Consider the following 16876-nt stretch of genomic DNA (forward strand, 5'->3'; position numbering starts at 1 on the left):
TATGAGGGATTGGTTATTTGGATAAATTAGTTTGTGGAGCCTGCTGGCCTTCTAGAAGACCTCAGTGTCTGACTGCAAATTAGTTCTACCGAACATGTAGAAATCCCTGGGCAGACGAGAAGAAATAAATGGTGATAAAATCTAATACTACAATGTTTGTAATGCGATTTTATTCTGCTCTGTAGCTTGTAAGCAAAGCTAATGTTGAATTAAAAAWTTTCAAATATAAAAATGTCCATGAAAGCACAAAATCAGATCAGTATCCGAGTCACAGCAGAGAAGGCTGGATGCCAACATTAAAGTTAAGCTTCCCGCAGGAATCTTTTACAAGAACAAACAAAAAAACCTCCTGGTTTTCCACAAAATCCAGTAGGTATTTACATTACGGATGCACCCCTGCTYAAGCCAGGAAGTCACACAGTTGAATTCGGCTGGAGCTTGGGCTGTGAATAAACTGCTACGCAGTCTTTTAGTGAATAGTTGTACAACTGCCTAAGGAGAGTTTATCCTTAAGGAAGAGAAGTCAGAGAGCCAAAACTAACAAACATGGCTCCTCGAGCGGAACAATGGTCCAGAAAACCTAGTAAAAAAGAAAATAAACTCCTCTGGCAGTTTGCTTTTTACTGCTAAGGGCTAAGCTACAACTTCATCAAGACTTTCAAGAAGAGGCTCCACACACAACAGTTGCACACAGTGCATTTATATAGTGGCTGGAAAAGGTCAGATGAGTTGTGTATTTCTTATATACCCATTTTTACAAGTTCATCTAAAAATGTTTCATGTCGTAACAAAGAAGTTTCACCTCTCTGAGGAACCAAAGATTTGTAACCAAGGTAAGTTGGTGRTAACTGTTGACGGACCCCAAGGAAATCCCTGCAAGGTCTCTGTGACCCTGAGGAATATGTCCAACACTACAAACTGTGCGTAGCAGCACCTCCGTCAGTGCTGCAAGCACCTTTGCCTATGGCACTGTAGGATTTCTGCCCCCAATTAGGGAAAGTTCATTTCAAGTAACCAACCAGAATTCCTCTGTGATGTGTCTGCAAACGCAGATGAAGAGTTTGTAGTGAATAATGTTTTCAAACTGTCCACAAACAGTTTACAATTTTCAGGAGCATTTTTGCTAAAATGTTTTGAAGGAAAAAATTCTATCAAAAGTTACTGATTGAGCAGTTGCTATATTTTCAGGAGTATTTTTGCTAAAATGTTTTGAAAGAAAAAATTCTATCAATAGTTACKGATTGAGCAGTTGCTATAGACGGCCCAGCAACAGCTCATTTCAATTTGGGGAACTTAAATACATCACCTAGTTCCGGCTGTTCATTCTTTTTGACACTTACTGAGTGTAATAAGTGAGTTTTGTGGCTTATGTTTCCAATATTCCACCAATTGCAGATAGAGAGGGGAAGGGGAGTGGGAAGGGTGTAGGCGATTACATTTTACAGCTCAGTTACAGACTGCAATTGCATGGTGCTTGTTGGTTATTGCCTTGCAGAGCTTTCCAAAAAGGAAGCGTGTCACGCATTTCTTCAGAGCAGGAGGGGAACACAGAAGGGAGAACAGTGCCCTGCCAGTCTTTGGGAAAAACTAGGCAGCACGTACATGACTTTCACAGTGACAGTGCTGTTAGTTTTCAACCAAAGATAAATACTTACGTTTTCACCCTACTTCCCCACAGACTTTGTTCCCTAATGTGACAAACGGGTAATGTGAGTGAGTATGRCAAACGTGTCATTGATGATGCTGCTCAAATCCGGAGGTCACGTCTGGCTGTCACCAGCCGTGCCTGCAGGCACAGCCATGCCACCAGCATGGCAGTGGCCTCTGAAACCGCTCGAGAATTGTGCTGCCGGATCCCGGCTCGCCTTGAAACAAAATGAACTTTCTAGCCCTTCTGGTAGTGAAGATAACCTTGAAAATGTGAAGAGAGTGTAATCCGATGCCTCAGTAAGACTGCAAGGAGCTTGAAACAAAGACAGAGAGATGTGAACTGCCCCAGCCATCTCTCTCTGGGCCCCATGGACTCAGCATTTCTGTGGTCGTGGAGTCTGGCATTTTTCCAAGATTCCACAGAATCTCGCATGTTTGCTGCAAAATTCATTATTTTGCTGCAGCCAGGTGCTGGATGTTTTTTGGTTTGGGTTTTWATTTTCCCCCTTCCCCTTTCTTCCTGAAACCAACTACTTGSTCTGTTTCTTTCCACTGGTGGAGGTACGAGGCGAGTTTTCAGTGCAAAGTGCCACTGCCTGGTACGTGGCATGGGCTTCACAGGAGAGAAGTGTCCAGTGAGCAGCAGGAAGGAGAAAGAATTTGGAAATATGCAGCCAGGCTGCCCAGAGCGCTGACTGAAAGCTGAGGTTTGGGGGCTGTGGGGGAATCAGAGAGGATTAACTGCTGGAGTGGACCAAGAGCACCTCCTTTTTTGGCTCATGGGGTACAAACTCTTTGGATCTAACTGCACTGCGGAGGGCCTCAGAGCCTTYGCTCTGTTTTCCAGATGGGCAAACTCCATCATCGAAAATACTGCTGAAAATGCTTCTTGGTGTACACTTTTGCAATGAGAATTTTCAATGATGAGCCTGGACAGGGTAGGAATGAAAATTATTTCATGTTATATAATAATTTAATATCGCTACCAGAGAGAGAGTTATGGAAGAAATACCCTCCAAAAATATCCCCAGAGGGTGCAGTAATTGATGAAAATATGCCAATATTCACTCGTGAAAATTTTGTGCTGTTTTTTGCAAATAAATAAACCTCATGTAATTCTTTAAAAAAAATCATAGGCAAATCAAATGAAATAAAATACCTGCTGACCTCTACAGTGCCCTTTTGGAGTTAGTTATTTTTTTAAAGTCATCATCAGGGTACCTCTAACCACCTGGGTTATCATGCTGAATCTTATCAGTGTTTGTCATGTTTCTAGGGCTTCYAGAGGGTTTATAGGGCAATGGATTCATGCCAATGCCAAGTTTGGAACTCGTAGACTTATCCTAACACAAATATAAGCCATGATAATATTGCATAATTTTTTTAAAAATAGATTTGGTATAAGATGTACTGTTATCCATTTTCAGTCTCCTTAAAAATCAGAATTTCTCTAATAGCCAAAATGACATTTTCATATAAAAAAAGAATTAAAACAAGAGGCTGTTTTTTTATTTCTCAAGTATATTTGAGCAGTGGGACTTGTTGCAAATAACTGGCAGGCAGAAAAGACCCCTCAGGATGGTGAAGAAAATGCAAATTAAAAAAAACAGCCATTTGTTTTAGCTTGATGAAACATGAACGAACCCTCTTTGATAGGTGCATAAATCATCAGCAAACAAGCTTCAAAGTATTTTTTGGACTTGGAAAGAAAGAAACAGAACTTCAGTGAATTTTCAGACAGGATAATGAACTGATATCCTCTGTCTAGCCAGCTTCAGATTTGTGTTGTGCTTCTTTCTCAAGCACCTAGCAAAGGAAAGGCAGGAGCAGATGTAATGTTCATGTTTGCAAGCCCAAGTTTGAAATTCAGTTCCTACAGAATACAAACCAAACACGTGACAGTACCATCAGAACCGTTTCTCGATTAGGAAATGGCTGAAATACTCTCTCAGCTGYATGAGGGTAACAGAAGGGCAGAAGTGAGTTTACTGGGCTTTTTATGGTATCCTCTGAACACATCCACACKGACAGGCTGTTCCCATGTGCAACATCAGTCATCCTCTTCCTCAAAAGAGCAATCTTGGCCAAAGACAGTGGCAAAGTACTTACACATCTACTCTCTCATACTGTTGTCTGATAACTTTTCTTTCATTTTCCTTTACTTTCTCCTTCTCCTGGTACTTTGTTGTCCATTTAGCTCAGTCTTCCTAAAACATTATCTACCTTCATTTCTCAGTTGTTGAATAAAGCTCCTCCCTTATCCACATGTACCTGAAATTGCTTCCACCAACTAGTTTGCATTGGCCAGTTGCAAAATCAAATTACCTTTCAGCTGGTATTTGTAAGGAAGTTTCCCTCTTTTCCTATGGACTAGCAGCAGGTTTTAGAAGTCACTACATGTGTTTGGGATCTTAAATCCCAAACAGGTTTTGGTTTCTGGTTTCTAATTACAGAGTGTTAATCTATCCCTCACCCTCTCTTTCCTTCTATGCACACACACAGAGCAAAATAAACAAAAACAGTGTTCACGCCATCATCTTTATTTTCGCTGAAACTATTTTGCCTTCTGCTTTTAGGAAATTTCACTACTGCTTWTAGGAAATCTCTCTGTTTGTCAACTGGCTGTTGCAAATGCAGCAGCCTGTCCAGTTCTGCATGATTTCAGGTGAAACCTAATTGGAGGATCTGATTCCAGTGTTTAACACCCCAATGTTAAACCTCTCCAATGACACTGCCATCAGAAGAGTCACACCCTGYCCCGTGTCATGCACTTTTGGGCTCTCCAGTCCTCGTTGACAGAAGCCTGAGTGCTGGCCAGTGCAGTGGGTCTATTCAGCAGTTGCTGGTTTAGATTTTGACAATCCTGATAGCATCAACAACTACCACCCACTTGGGTAATGTGAAGGGAAACTCTGAGCAAGTGAAGCRTTTTACAGGCTCTCTGGACTAAGTGGTGAAAAGAAGGAATGGAATGAATAACCCCAACAGGGGCGCTGGTGGTGCCAAGCCATGAACAAGTATTTCCCTCRATGCTCCTGTTATGTTAGGTGAGTTACATTTGTCATTACACACAGCTCCAGCACACAGTGACCCGACCCAAACCCTGCTCAGCACACAGAGGGGAAAATCCTGACAGCACCAGGGAAAGGCTTTTCATGCATGGWGGAAAGCCTGGCTCCACACACAACGAGGAGCTTGGGTGGTGCTGAAAGCTCTGGCAATGCAGCTGCAAACAGGACCATCCCTGTTTGGTGCCTGCTGGTAACTATGGCCACCCTTTCCCTAAGAGTTAACGGGTCCTGTCCACACATGGCAGCAGCAGCGATGGAGAAATACCCAAATGTACACACAGAGACAGGGCTGTGGAACAAATGAACATTGGAAAATAATCAAAGCCATATTGCTTCAGACAGCAAAAATTACACTACACATGAAGTGTAACAAAAACACGCAACACAACAGTCTTATTGCTAAGGGACTTGGTTTTTTCTATTCTRTTGCTGCATGAAAACACAATGGAAGCATCAGGGAAACTGCATAGAGAAACATAGAATACAAAGGTAAGAGTGAGAGATAATACAGAGAGTAGAGTCAAATGCAGAAAATAAACACATCAGAAAAAATGCAGGAAATAAATCTAATTAAGTATACTAAATAGTAGTTTTTGGACTTATTTTACAACTGGTAAAAATAAGGCAGTCTCAATTGCACAGTTTCAAATGCACAATTTATGGTAAACAATTCAGAATAAAAACATATATGTAGCATTTTGAATTTCACTTAGTGCCAAGAATGATGTCACAAACAAAACTAACAAATCCGAAACACACAACTAATCATTTGATCATGCATGAAACACTCCTAATTGTGCCTGATAGTTTGCAAAACTTCTCATTATTGTGACTCTATAAACAGGCACTTACAAGAAATAACAACGCTGCTACGTTTTTTTTGCCACTGTTCTTATGATGCAGCTCAGAGTTGCACCCACTTCTCCCAGAAGCAGTATTTGCACATATTCACACAGGCAAAGGGAAATAACTTCAATTAATGGGATGAAAACTCTCTAACAGATAAAAATGTTAACAGCATAAATGCAGCAGGCCAAATATTTCCTAGAGAAAGCAACAACCATTATTTTGTAGTACAAGTTACTGAAGACAAATATTTTTAAAGCTACACTTAATTTTCTGTACTTTAGCATAAGCCTCCATCTCTCAATTAATTTCATCAGTCACTGCTTCTTCCAATCACTAAAAGTACATGCAGCTCTCTAAGACTTTTCCCCCCTTGGTTGCCACAAAAATAATTGCCATTTTAAAAGCCACAACTTTTTTGGGTTTGTTTTTTTTTTTTTCGTCAGGACTGACAAGCTGTTTACTTACAGACTTCCCATTTATTCCCTCGGGGTCTTCCATTGAAGATTTCTCCTTCCAAATGATATACAGGCTATTAGCTACAGGGAGGTTCAGACAGTCCTAGCACACWCACACCTGTGGAAAAGACAGTACCACATCGTTGGATTAATTTGCTGGCATGAAACTAGAAGCTGATCTTCACTCCTGCAACTTTCCAGTAACTAACAAGTATTCACAAGTTGGGAGCAGTTGCCTTTGAAGAATTGAATCATTCTTGAAAATARATACATAGCTGAGCTGTTTATTGCAAATCCATGCAAGCCAAAAGCAGGCAGCGAGAGCCCCGTTGTGCTCACTGTCAGCAGAAGAATAAAAAGCAGCCAGGAACTCTTCTACNCAGGGCAGGGCAGGGCAGGGCAGGGCCGGGCGGGGAGCGGCACCCGGGCTGTGTGTGCCCGGCGCTGGGCGGGGGCGGCTCCTCGCTCTCGGTACCGACCGCTCCGTGCGCCGCCTCTCGCCTTCCTCCCGCCGGCCTCACCCTCCGGCACCCGCGATGTTCGTTTATCGGCAGAGCCCCCCGGAGCCCGGCGCGGCACGGACGGGGCAGGGAASGGGCAGGGAAGGGGCAGSGAAGGGGCAGCGGCCGCGGCGGGCGGGCGGTGCCGGCGCTGCTGCCCCCTCCGCCTGGGAGGAGCGAGCGGCGGCGGGCGCGGAGCGGCGGCGGGGGGAGGGCAGGATTTAAACGAAGGGCGGTGACACCGCACAAAAGATTTCGATAGGCTCAAGTGAGGTTACAGCAAAGGCAGCGGGGCGGGGGAGCTCCCCCAGAGCCGTGCAGCGTCTGGCTGGCAGCGCCGTCGCAGCCGCCGCTTCCCAGTAGTTTGTCTGAAAGCCTGAGAAAGGGAATTTAAACGAAGATTTCCTCCCCCTCTTTTTTTTTTTTTTTTCAAATTTTTCTTTTTTTTTTTTTTTTTTTTTTTTTTTTCCCCTTTTAGGAAGCTCAGCCTTCCCCTGATATCCATCAATGTCAATCGTACTTTAATGCTAAGAGGAAATAATAACAAAGAAATATGATTGTAGGCTGAGCCAGGATAAAAAAGAAAATCCACAAAGTTTTCAAATGTTGCCCTCAAGCTAAGGATATTTTTATACTAAATCTCTTCAAGTTTACATTAGGTCACAGTCCTAGGCCCCATAAATTATAAATATGGGATGCTTTGTGTTCTCTCACCTTCGGAAAGGGTGTTCTTTGATGTTAAAGCAACAGTGAAGTACAGAGAAGAAACACCAAAGGCTTACCCTCCCAAACAACTATCAACCCAAAATATGGTTTCCTTCCATGGATGATTTTCTTCAGAATAAAATGCCGTAAACTCCTTAAAATTCAGAATTATTGGCATAATTCAAACAAACCCAGCTAAAATCCTTATTAGAAAAAATGATATATCTAAAAAAATACATGGGAAAAATGCTGTCAATAAAGAATAGAAATGAAAATGTGGTTTTTTTTAAGAGCATGTTTACATATATATACACACACATTATATACACAGGAATGTGAATACCACTTTGTTCTTCTGTGACAGGAGAAGATATGGTATGAAGAAATTCAGTTTGTTCTAAGACCACTTTGCCTACTAAACACATATAATTTAGGATCAGAATCCAAAATCTTATTCTTTATCTTTCTTCCTGGACAAGACTTTAGCAAGAAAATTAAAAAAACCCTTCAAACCCAGTGTTTTGGACACTACTCATGGCACACATTTGGTTACTTCTATAAAATCTAAGCATTAAGAAAGTGCTAACAGGGCCACTCCACACCCTWAGGAAGATGCTAATATGAACCATGYTTCTGCAATGCATCCACTCCCTGCTTTCTGGTTTACAATTGAGASATCAAATCCAGTCCTGCTCCTGCTGAGAACAATGGCCAATTTGCAACATTTCTATGAAATCTGGGTTTGGTGCTCATATTTGTTCCGATGTCAGATTATAGGTTAGAAAATTATTTATGGCTTTAAAAAGTGACAATTAAAGTTAGGGAGGGGAAGGACGTGAATTTCTTCTAACTTAAAGAAAACAGCAAAGAGAAGAAAACAGCTCTTTAACAATGCCCCACTCCTAAGCAATGACTGACATCTGTTACAAAAACTCTTTTATTGCAAAATTCAATAAATGGAAAAACCGCACAAACTGAAAGTCTGCCACTTCAGCGAGGGAATAAAATGGAGCCTTTTCTAATGGAAAAATATTCAAAAGTCAATGGATGTAATGCTGGTATGGATGACCTGATGGATTTTCAGATCAGCAGTGCTCTCTTTACTAATGGAACGAAAACTTTACCAAGACTGRTAATTTTCTATTGAAGCCCAGAAGGAAAAAGCATAAATGTTTTAGTGTATATTATAGTTCAACCATAATTAGGTGACCTAACTTGCAGGAGCTGCTGCAGCAAATATTTTCTCTCTCTGGGAAAGATTCCTATAACACACCAATGTTAAAAGAGCCCACTCTGGTAATTTCTGCTCTGACATATGCTGCCCTTCATGTCACTGCAAAAGAGGTTTAAAAAATTCCTACATGTACCCACCCACACTGCAAGGGGCGAGGATTTGTCTTTCTCAGAAGACACCAGAGACCTCTGGCAGCAGAATCAAGCCGCAGTAACACGAGGGYTTAGATGCTAATACAGAACAGCTGATCTACAATACAATTAAGTAATTTTAATTCTGAAAAATTCAACTTTTAAACAAGAGCAACTTAGCTATTCTAATTGTCATCTTAGGTTATTTTTAACTTWTAGTAAAGTTTTACAAAAACTAATTAAATTTCCTTGAGTTGTTAATTTATCAAAAAATACATCTAAATTACATGGAGTATCTATTACAGAGAAGTTGTTACACGCAAAATGTGCCATCGAATATGAGTAGGACGAAAACTCAAATTATTGAAAAAGACAAGAYGTAAATGGAAGGGAAGTCATGAAAGTACATATCCCCTTTTATTTTTCTCTATCACTTTGGAAGTCATTTGCTTGGCTAAATATTATTCCTATTAAACACCTGACAGCATTAGGAGTCCCACCAGCTAAAGAAGTGCTATTGTACCACACATGATGACTGGCAGTCCTCTTTCCAAGCAGTTATTGCCATTTTAAAGGGAATTTAAAAAAAAAAACACAAAGAAGTACAGAGAGTGGTTTACGGGGGATTTTTATTCCCTCCTTTCTGAAATGTCAGCCAACGCKGTGCAGTTTTCCCGGCACACAGGGATGTGAACACGTGCTTTTGCTGCCAGCCACTCCCTGCCACGCTGCAGAGGGGCCCAGAGCTTCAAACAGCTCCTTGTCGTGGAAGGACTGCCCCCATCCAGGCACCCACCTGAAAACCTGGCAAAGGGCAGTGGCCAACCACCCAGGAAGCAGATGAGAAACAGCCACTGAGAAATAACCTCTTAGGGCTGGAAGGTACCACTGGAGACTGACCAGTCACACAGAGAGTACCAAACACAAGGGTGACCACAAACTGGCCATGGCTGACCCCTGGCACCACTTAAGGACAAGTAATCTGATTTCTCCTGCTTGCTGAGCTGTTCTTCACAAAAGCTTTGCATTTCCTGTGCAAGATCTCCACTGCCACTAATGCACACCTTGGAGCTGTCCCGGGGCTGCTGTAGCACACCTTCAGCTGCACTGAGCCCCTGACCAAACTCACAGCGACCACAAACAGCACTAACACACAATACTTTGGGCTGCCTTACCCCTTCCATCACCAAGGAGAGGGAATCAAACTTTTTATCCCATTCCTGTGCCASCAGCAAAATCAATCCTGTCTCACARCCTCTYGGCTGGTGGTGCCACTGGARAGTCTCCAAGACAAGGTCATTTTTAGTGTCATCAGTGGTTTCTGCTTTGCTCTTATGTTTCTCTGCTTTCCTAGGAACTGGTAGGATTTTTCTAGTAACAGCTTGAAAAAATTGTATCTCTCCAAACTATACACATCTGTTAGAAGGAAAAAAAAAAACCCAAAACAAAAAGCCACACTTTTTTTACCCTGTAGATGGTAGCATGTGGTATTTTACAGTTAATGCAAGGGAACTCAATGGTTTTGATTTGAGGTGCTACATTTGGGAAGTTTCCTTTTTAGCACTTTCTAAAGACTCACTACATTCACTCCGTTCCCAGGTAGGTCTCTCGTCCCCCACCCSCACTTCCTTTAAAGGTGTTAAATTTGGCAGATAACCTGGGTAGCATTTAGAAAACAATTATTTCCAAATGCTGGGAAAGAAACTTGCCAAGTGTAACAGCTGAAAACCAAAAAGAAAAAGAAAAAACAAAAGAGGAAGGAAATAAAATGGAAGAGGGAAAGGCATTTTTAAAAAATGAAATTTAGTGGGGACCTTTCAGCAGCTTTATAAACAATTAGCTTTGGGGCTGTGACTGAAGACCACCCCTGGACAAGCACGTTTAAAACCCATGGCACTTAAACTCACTGTCAAGTCTCGGTCTAACGTCAAATTAATCTCATTCTTTWTAAGTCAATAACATAAATTAAATATCAAGATTATTTTTGCTATCTAGGTAAGCACTTTTAACTTTATTTTAAAGRTTAAAACTATGGTGTTTCCCTAATRTTTTTAACTTTACTGAGAAGTTTCTAGTAAGGAAACATGCAGTCTCATCTGCCTACACAGGAATCTCACTGGGTGATATTGGACCAGAATAATAGAGGAGACTCAAGAGCAAAAGGAAGCAAGAAMGAAGGTAGGCATAAAGCACCATGAACACAAAAAATACATCACAGGAAAATGATAGCAGTGACAGTCTAGGAAATGCTTGTGCTATTTTTTGAATCCTTATTATATTTATAAAATTGCTATCACACTGTTAGCCTATGTATGTCTTGAAGAAACTATCTGACAATGGAGTTTGTACTCCATTTCTCCCATATACCATTAAATTTAACACRAAAAATGTGTTGAGAACACAAGGGCCATGATAATGGTTGAGACCAACAACCCTCCTGGTGCTGTCTCCAGCAACAACCATAACTGGACAAGAAGAACAAGAACAGAACAAGCACATGCCATTTTCCTGGCATTTTCCCAATTTCCTGCTATTTCAGTTCAGAGGTTTTCCTGAGACCGATGGAGATCATCTGTCTAGCAGTCCTCAGTATAGCTCTCTCAAGTACTTGTCTATTCTCCTGAAACTCATGTAAATTGTTTTGGTTCCTAGCAATTCTGAACATTCATTAACATTCATTTTTGGGGAATTGCTGAGAATAGAAAAAATTTTTATCAGAATTATCTTAGATGCCAAGACCTCATTTCTGAAAGGTGAGGGTCACCTCAGTGTCCATCACTTTCTATGTACAGCTACAACTATTTTAACTGAGGTTTAGCAGTTCACATTTATCTCTGCAGAATTTCACTTGTCATTTTATTGTCTAATGACTTGTCTCACAAGGTCCTTGAGCAGTTCTATTCACCCCAAGTGAAAGCAACCTAGAAAAATGTCTCTGCCTGATTAGCACACTTACAGATGTTTGGAGAAAGTGGGGTGAGGATAGCAGAAAACTACTATCTGAAGAAACAAAGGCAAAAGATGTTGGCATGTTTCTATGGGAATGTGCTGGTTGCTAATTTAAGCAAGCTCAGAAGAGCTCTCTGGTCTCCCAGTRGTGGAGGAGATGTTCAAATACAAAGAAACCTCCCCTGAAGTGTAGAAAGATGCCTGATAATTTAGTGCTCAAAAGTTAGAGAGCACCTCAGAAAGGCAATGATATAATATCGGAGAACTAAAAAGAAAAATTAAGTAAATAATTTGTCATTGCTCTTACAAGATGTAAACCTGAAATAYAAATGTTTCAAAAATTCTCTTCAAGAAGTTTTTGCTCTCGCTTCCCACATCCAATGGTCAGGAAAGGTTTAAATTTTGAACAGGAATTAGGACCTGATGAGTATGTGCATCAGGTATGAAACCTAGTGCCTGCAACGGCAGATTTCTAAATTCAGTTTCCCTGGCACAAATACCCAACAGGATGCCTCAGTCAGGAAGCTCCACAGAAGGCTAAAGTGGGAGACATATATATACATATATACATATATATGAAAAATTAAAGCAATAATGTTATTCTAAAAGCAGAGGTCTCCAAACACAGCAAAAGATCCTATTTTTCATTGAATACTAAATGCACACAAAAGTCAAGCTGTAGAATGATGTTAAAATTCTACTGCTTACTTGCTTGCCAGAATTTCTTTTCTAAATTACTTACAAAATTAATACTATGTTTAAACTACCCAGTGGGATCAACTTTGCATCTGAAATGTAGGCTGAAACTGTTCAGCAGAAAAACACACTAACAGTTTAAGACAAGAAAAAAATAATATTCTTAAGGAGAAAACATTAAAATTCTGATTTTAAAAATCAATAAAATTACCACTTACGGGGTGAACTCTGCCTCAAATAAGCTTTGCTCTTAGCATTYCATATGATCTTTATCATCAAAAAGTTAGAATTTCCCTGGTTTTCTTTATGTATGATTAACAAAGAACAAAACCAGAATKCAACAGCCAACTCCTCTGTCGTAATTTCTTAGCACAATAAATCTATTTTCTGCTTTTTATGTGTCAAACACACTACAAAAGGTGTGTGGGGGGATACACAGATTAACACTATTAGACTAAGTGTCATGGTTAATAAAGAATATGAAACATGTACGAGAAAAATGTTGAGCTACGAATCACAACGTGCAACTGGAACACTTGCCTAGCCCAGGAAAGCRGGGCAAGATGCTGTACAAACAAAGCTTGCTTTCAACCCGTGTGGTTCTGTACAATGTTTCTAATGAGTAGTAATTAYGTACTTGCTTTAAGAAGCCTTTCTACACCTATTATAAATTTAGATTAAAGGTAGGGCATTGCTTATTATTTTACATGTGCTTTTAAAGTAGTTTGTAAAATATATGCAGTCTATAAAAGTTTGTGGTCTAGCAACAAGCAACTGTACTGCTTCTGCATAATTCAGTGCRAACAGGTAAAAGTTTGCTAGTTATAATTAATACAGGTCACATGTATAGGTTTTAAAGTTTGCACAGAGCAATTAAAGTAATCTTCCTCTAGGTGAAATGTTTTAGTTTGATAATTTTTTAAAAAACTTCTATTTATTTTTTAAATAAATCAGATACATTTGAGTCTGAAATTGTAACAATCTTCATTAAAGCCCAGGCTTCTTCACCCAAGCCAAGCTGATAAAAGCATTCAGGAAAGAAACAGGATTTTCAGCAGTGGAAGCCACAGCATCCCAGAGGGCAGAAAAATCTACCCAGACAGAATGGGTTACAGAAAGCATGGATGCAAGGGAGTCATCCTGGCTATGGAAAGCTAATGYTCAACCAGGAAACTCAGAGGCCAAAGTCTTGGCATCTCCTGTTGAAGGGGACACAAGCACTGGGTGAGGGTCAGCTGAGCTCCCACGCTCTGTGAGCACCACCCAGACTGGACTGGACTGAGCCTGCCATGGGAGCAGTGCAGCTGCCCTTGTGTGGCACCGAGCTGTGTCTCTGGTGTCTCCATGTGCCACCTGCAGATCTCACAATGGACCCACCACCAACTCAGAGTGCAGAGCAGTGACCTTCCTCACACCACCACCACTAAGGCTCAGGATGCTGCTCTCTTCTTTTCCCGCCATACAATAAGAAAACCTTCCTGTCTCTTGAGGTGAACCCAGATWTTCACTTGTAAGTCACAGCATTCACATAAGGGAAGAAGAATCCTATTTCCAATCTGTATAACAGATCAATATCTACAARCACTTCTGCTTCTCTTCATGGAGTAGAGCTACCAACTTGAAATTGGGGTGAACTTCACTAGTAGGTRCAAGTCTATTTTCTTCGTTTGCACTCATCTCTGAGAGTCTCTTAGAGCATCTTTCAGTCTCTAAGGCCAAATGAAAGAGCATGAATGGTCCTAATACTGAGAAAACCAGAAGGCTGTACCTCTGAACTATCAAATCTGTTCATGTGAGTGGGATATTCAAAGGCACCACMTCAGCCTGAGCTTCTACAGCCACTTAAAATTATTTGTTTGTTTATACTGCAAGCATCCTTGTGAATCACTACAAAGACCCAGCTGCATCTTTAGCAACCTAAATAGCACTGGAAGCCTGACCCGTGGTGACCAGAAATATCCACAATTCACTACCTGGAAACTAATCTTAAAGTAGAAGCAATACTGTTTTTACCTAACAATGATGCCAGCTTTCCTTCACATCTCCGGGCTACATCCTCAAGTGTTTTCCTCTCAGGAATGACCCCAGGGAAGGCACTGCCCAGCTCCCTGCTGTGAGTGGGTCAAGGGAGGAGGCAGTGGATGGGACTTCTCTCTCTTTTCTAGCCCTCAGTCACTCCTTATGAGACTAAAACCCCACCAATAAATTGTTGCCGAATTTGGGCAACTGGCATTAGAATATTACAAGGGAGGAGAAGGAGATTATCATAAGAATATTTATAGGACTCCCAGTTACTTGGAAAACAATGCCAAAAAACATTTTCAAATGTTGTTCTGTTCAAYGTTGTCATATCCTTTGCTTGACAGACGACATCCTTCTCCTCTGATTTCTTCCAGACTAAGTTTTGGTGMAAATGAATTCAGTAACTCATCATTTTTAACTAATAAAAAACTGAAAACATAAGGATTTGGAACCTCGATAAATAGTTTCTGCTTACACAACTACACAAAGACGCATTATGTGTTTTTGTCAGCAAAAAATGCACCTAGTCAAACAACAGTATTTGGTTTCAGKTCTCCATGTCTCCAAACTGTATCTACCAATGAGAATGAGCTCCATATACATTTATGAAAAAACAAAACACACAAAAGCAAAACATAGTTGAAATTAAGCCATTAAATCAGTCTGCCCTCTAGCAAYAGCCACACTTCTTAAGTATTTGCTTATCCTAATAGTCTTGCAATATCTTTCACCATCACAGCTCAAGATAAAACTTGAATTATTGTTACATATTACTGACTATAATAATATATTAAGTGTGAAAAACAGARCAGACAATGGCTATTATCTATAGAATACAATTTTCACAATTATTATAAAATTAGTTTCACTTAATGTTATAGCTATTATAAATATTATTTCATTATAAAGGAAAAAGTGAAGAATGAACTACACTATCATTCTGAACGTAATGTTTCACTTTCTTTTGAGAAYGGTATAACCTAAAAGACAAAAAAGAAAATTTTATTCACACAACACCATGCAATCCCCTTCAATATTCAGATGACAAAGAGYTCAAGCTATTGAGCTGAGCAATTAAAATTCAAAAATTTCAGGAATTAGGCCAATTGCCTAAAGTAGCAGTAGGTGTGACTCGCTTTGGAAACAGCATGGGAAGGACAGAGAAACAACTTTGACTTGGAAAAGCTTTTAAAAGCATATGAAGTACCCAGCTGTGGCCTCCTTGATTTTAAGGTCTTTACACACAATTTCCGTTCTTACAAATAAAAAGAGCTTTCTCCAAGCTCACTTCATTATAAGGGGAGCTGCAAAAATGCAGACCCACYTCACAGGGTGGGAGTTCACCTCCGTGGTTTTTCCAGGCAGCCCRGCACAGACTGGGGCATTCACTGCCTGCACTGCCCATACCCCCAGCCCCTGCCTGGGGTTTATTATGGACAGCAGCCGCCCCGGGCACCCTCAAGAACTGCCCCTCTGGGTATCACTCCCAGGCAGCCACAGCTCACTGACACACCATCAAATCCAGGCAAATTTTTCTTGGTCCAGCCACTGAGGCCTTTTCATGACAGTTTGACCCATATCACAGAACTCAATGGTAAATTCGTATTTTACTTCCTAGGCCCATGCAGTAGGATTAGCACTCTCAGACAGAGTGAAAAGCTATTCTGTGTCACAAAGGAAAAAAAAAAGCACTAAAAGTGTCCAGACATTTGAGAAATCATTATCTTATGATGTTTGGCATATCAGATTAAACAGTCAAAGAAAAAAAGAATAAAAATGAGAGAATGGGAAAAAAAACCTCAAGCCTCTTAACTCAATTTAAACTCTTAATTTTGTATCACTCTCCCTCTCTCTAAATCTAGAAGGGAAGGTTATTTTGAGCAATAATATTTTCGGATTCTATAACTAAATGATTGAATGAGAGAAACAAAGAAAATAACCTAAAATTCTCAAAATGCACAGRATGCAAGAGGGCCCCAGTTTCTCGCTGACTTGAAGAAATGGGTCAAATGACCTTTGAAGATTTTACAATTATCCTGCCAGTCCATCCCTCACCTTGCCCATAGCAACAGGTCTTGCAGCACAAGGAGGACAGAGCCACAAACAAAAAAAGGAGTGACTTGCTTCCTCCTCTTTCTTCTTACCCTTTTTGTGACTCAGTTTACATGGGAAGATGTAGCTAATGAAGAAAGTTAGGGCTGAAGCATCAAGCTTGGAATAATACAGCAGTAAGGAACCATCAATTTAGTTTCTATTTAGATGGGTTACAAACCTTTTTATTGATGCTATTCTAATTTTTAGAATTTTGAAGACTGATGAACCATTCAGAAAGAGCAATCCATACATTTTAAAAGGATGTTGAAGAACACACATAYTTGTGTTTTACCTCACACTGAAATCTATGGGAGAATAAGCTGTGTACAAGCTAGAACAAAGGTTTGTGAGGAACTTATCACGACTATCTTCAGAAGTTATGCCAGCTACCTCCATTAGCTGCAGTCCTCAATTAGGGCCATTTCCATACATATTGCCCTTMTGTCTCTTACTTTCTGGGGCAGCTGGACTACCTGCTCCATGACTACTCCATGATCCTACAGCTACCCTCATTACGGCT

The 16876-nt window shown here is 40.5% G+C and overlaps 1 protein-coding gene across 1 annotated transcript in view; it reads right to left on the reverse strand.

The window, feature by feature from the left end:
• Positions 1-6118, reverse strand: part of EYA1 (EYA transcriptional coactivator and phosphatase 1) — a 145138-nt gene extending 139020 nt beyond the window's left edge. Inside the window, exon 1 of the mRNA XM_057363930.1 lies at positions 6036-6118. Coding sequence (XP_057219913.1) covers positions 6036-6068 — 33 coding nt within the window. The 5' untranslated portion in view covers positions 6069-6118. The remainder of the gene's footprint in view (positions 1-6035) is intronic.
• Between the last annotated feature and the right edge of the window lie 10758 nt (positions 6119-16876).

This window comes from Malurus melanocephalus, unplaced genomic scaffold, assembly GCF_030028575.1.
Source record: "Malurus melanocephalus ecotype Western Australia unplaced genomic scaffold, MMel_1.1 scaffold_32, whole genome shotgun sequence".
Taxonomy (NCBI): Eukaryota; Metazoa; Chordata; class Aves; order Passeriformes; family Maluridae; genus Malurus; species Malurus melanocephalus.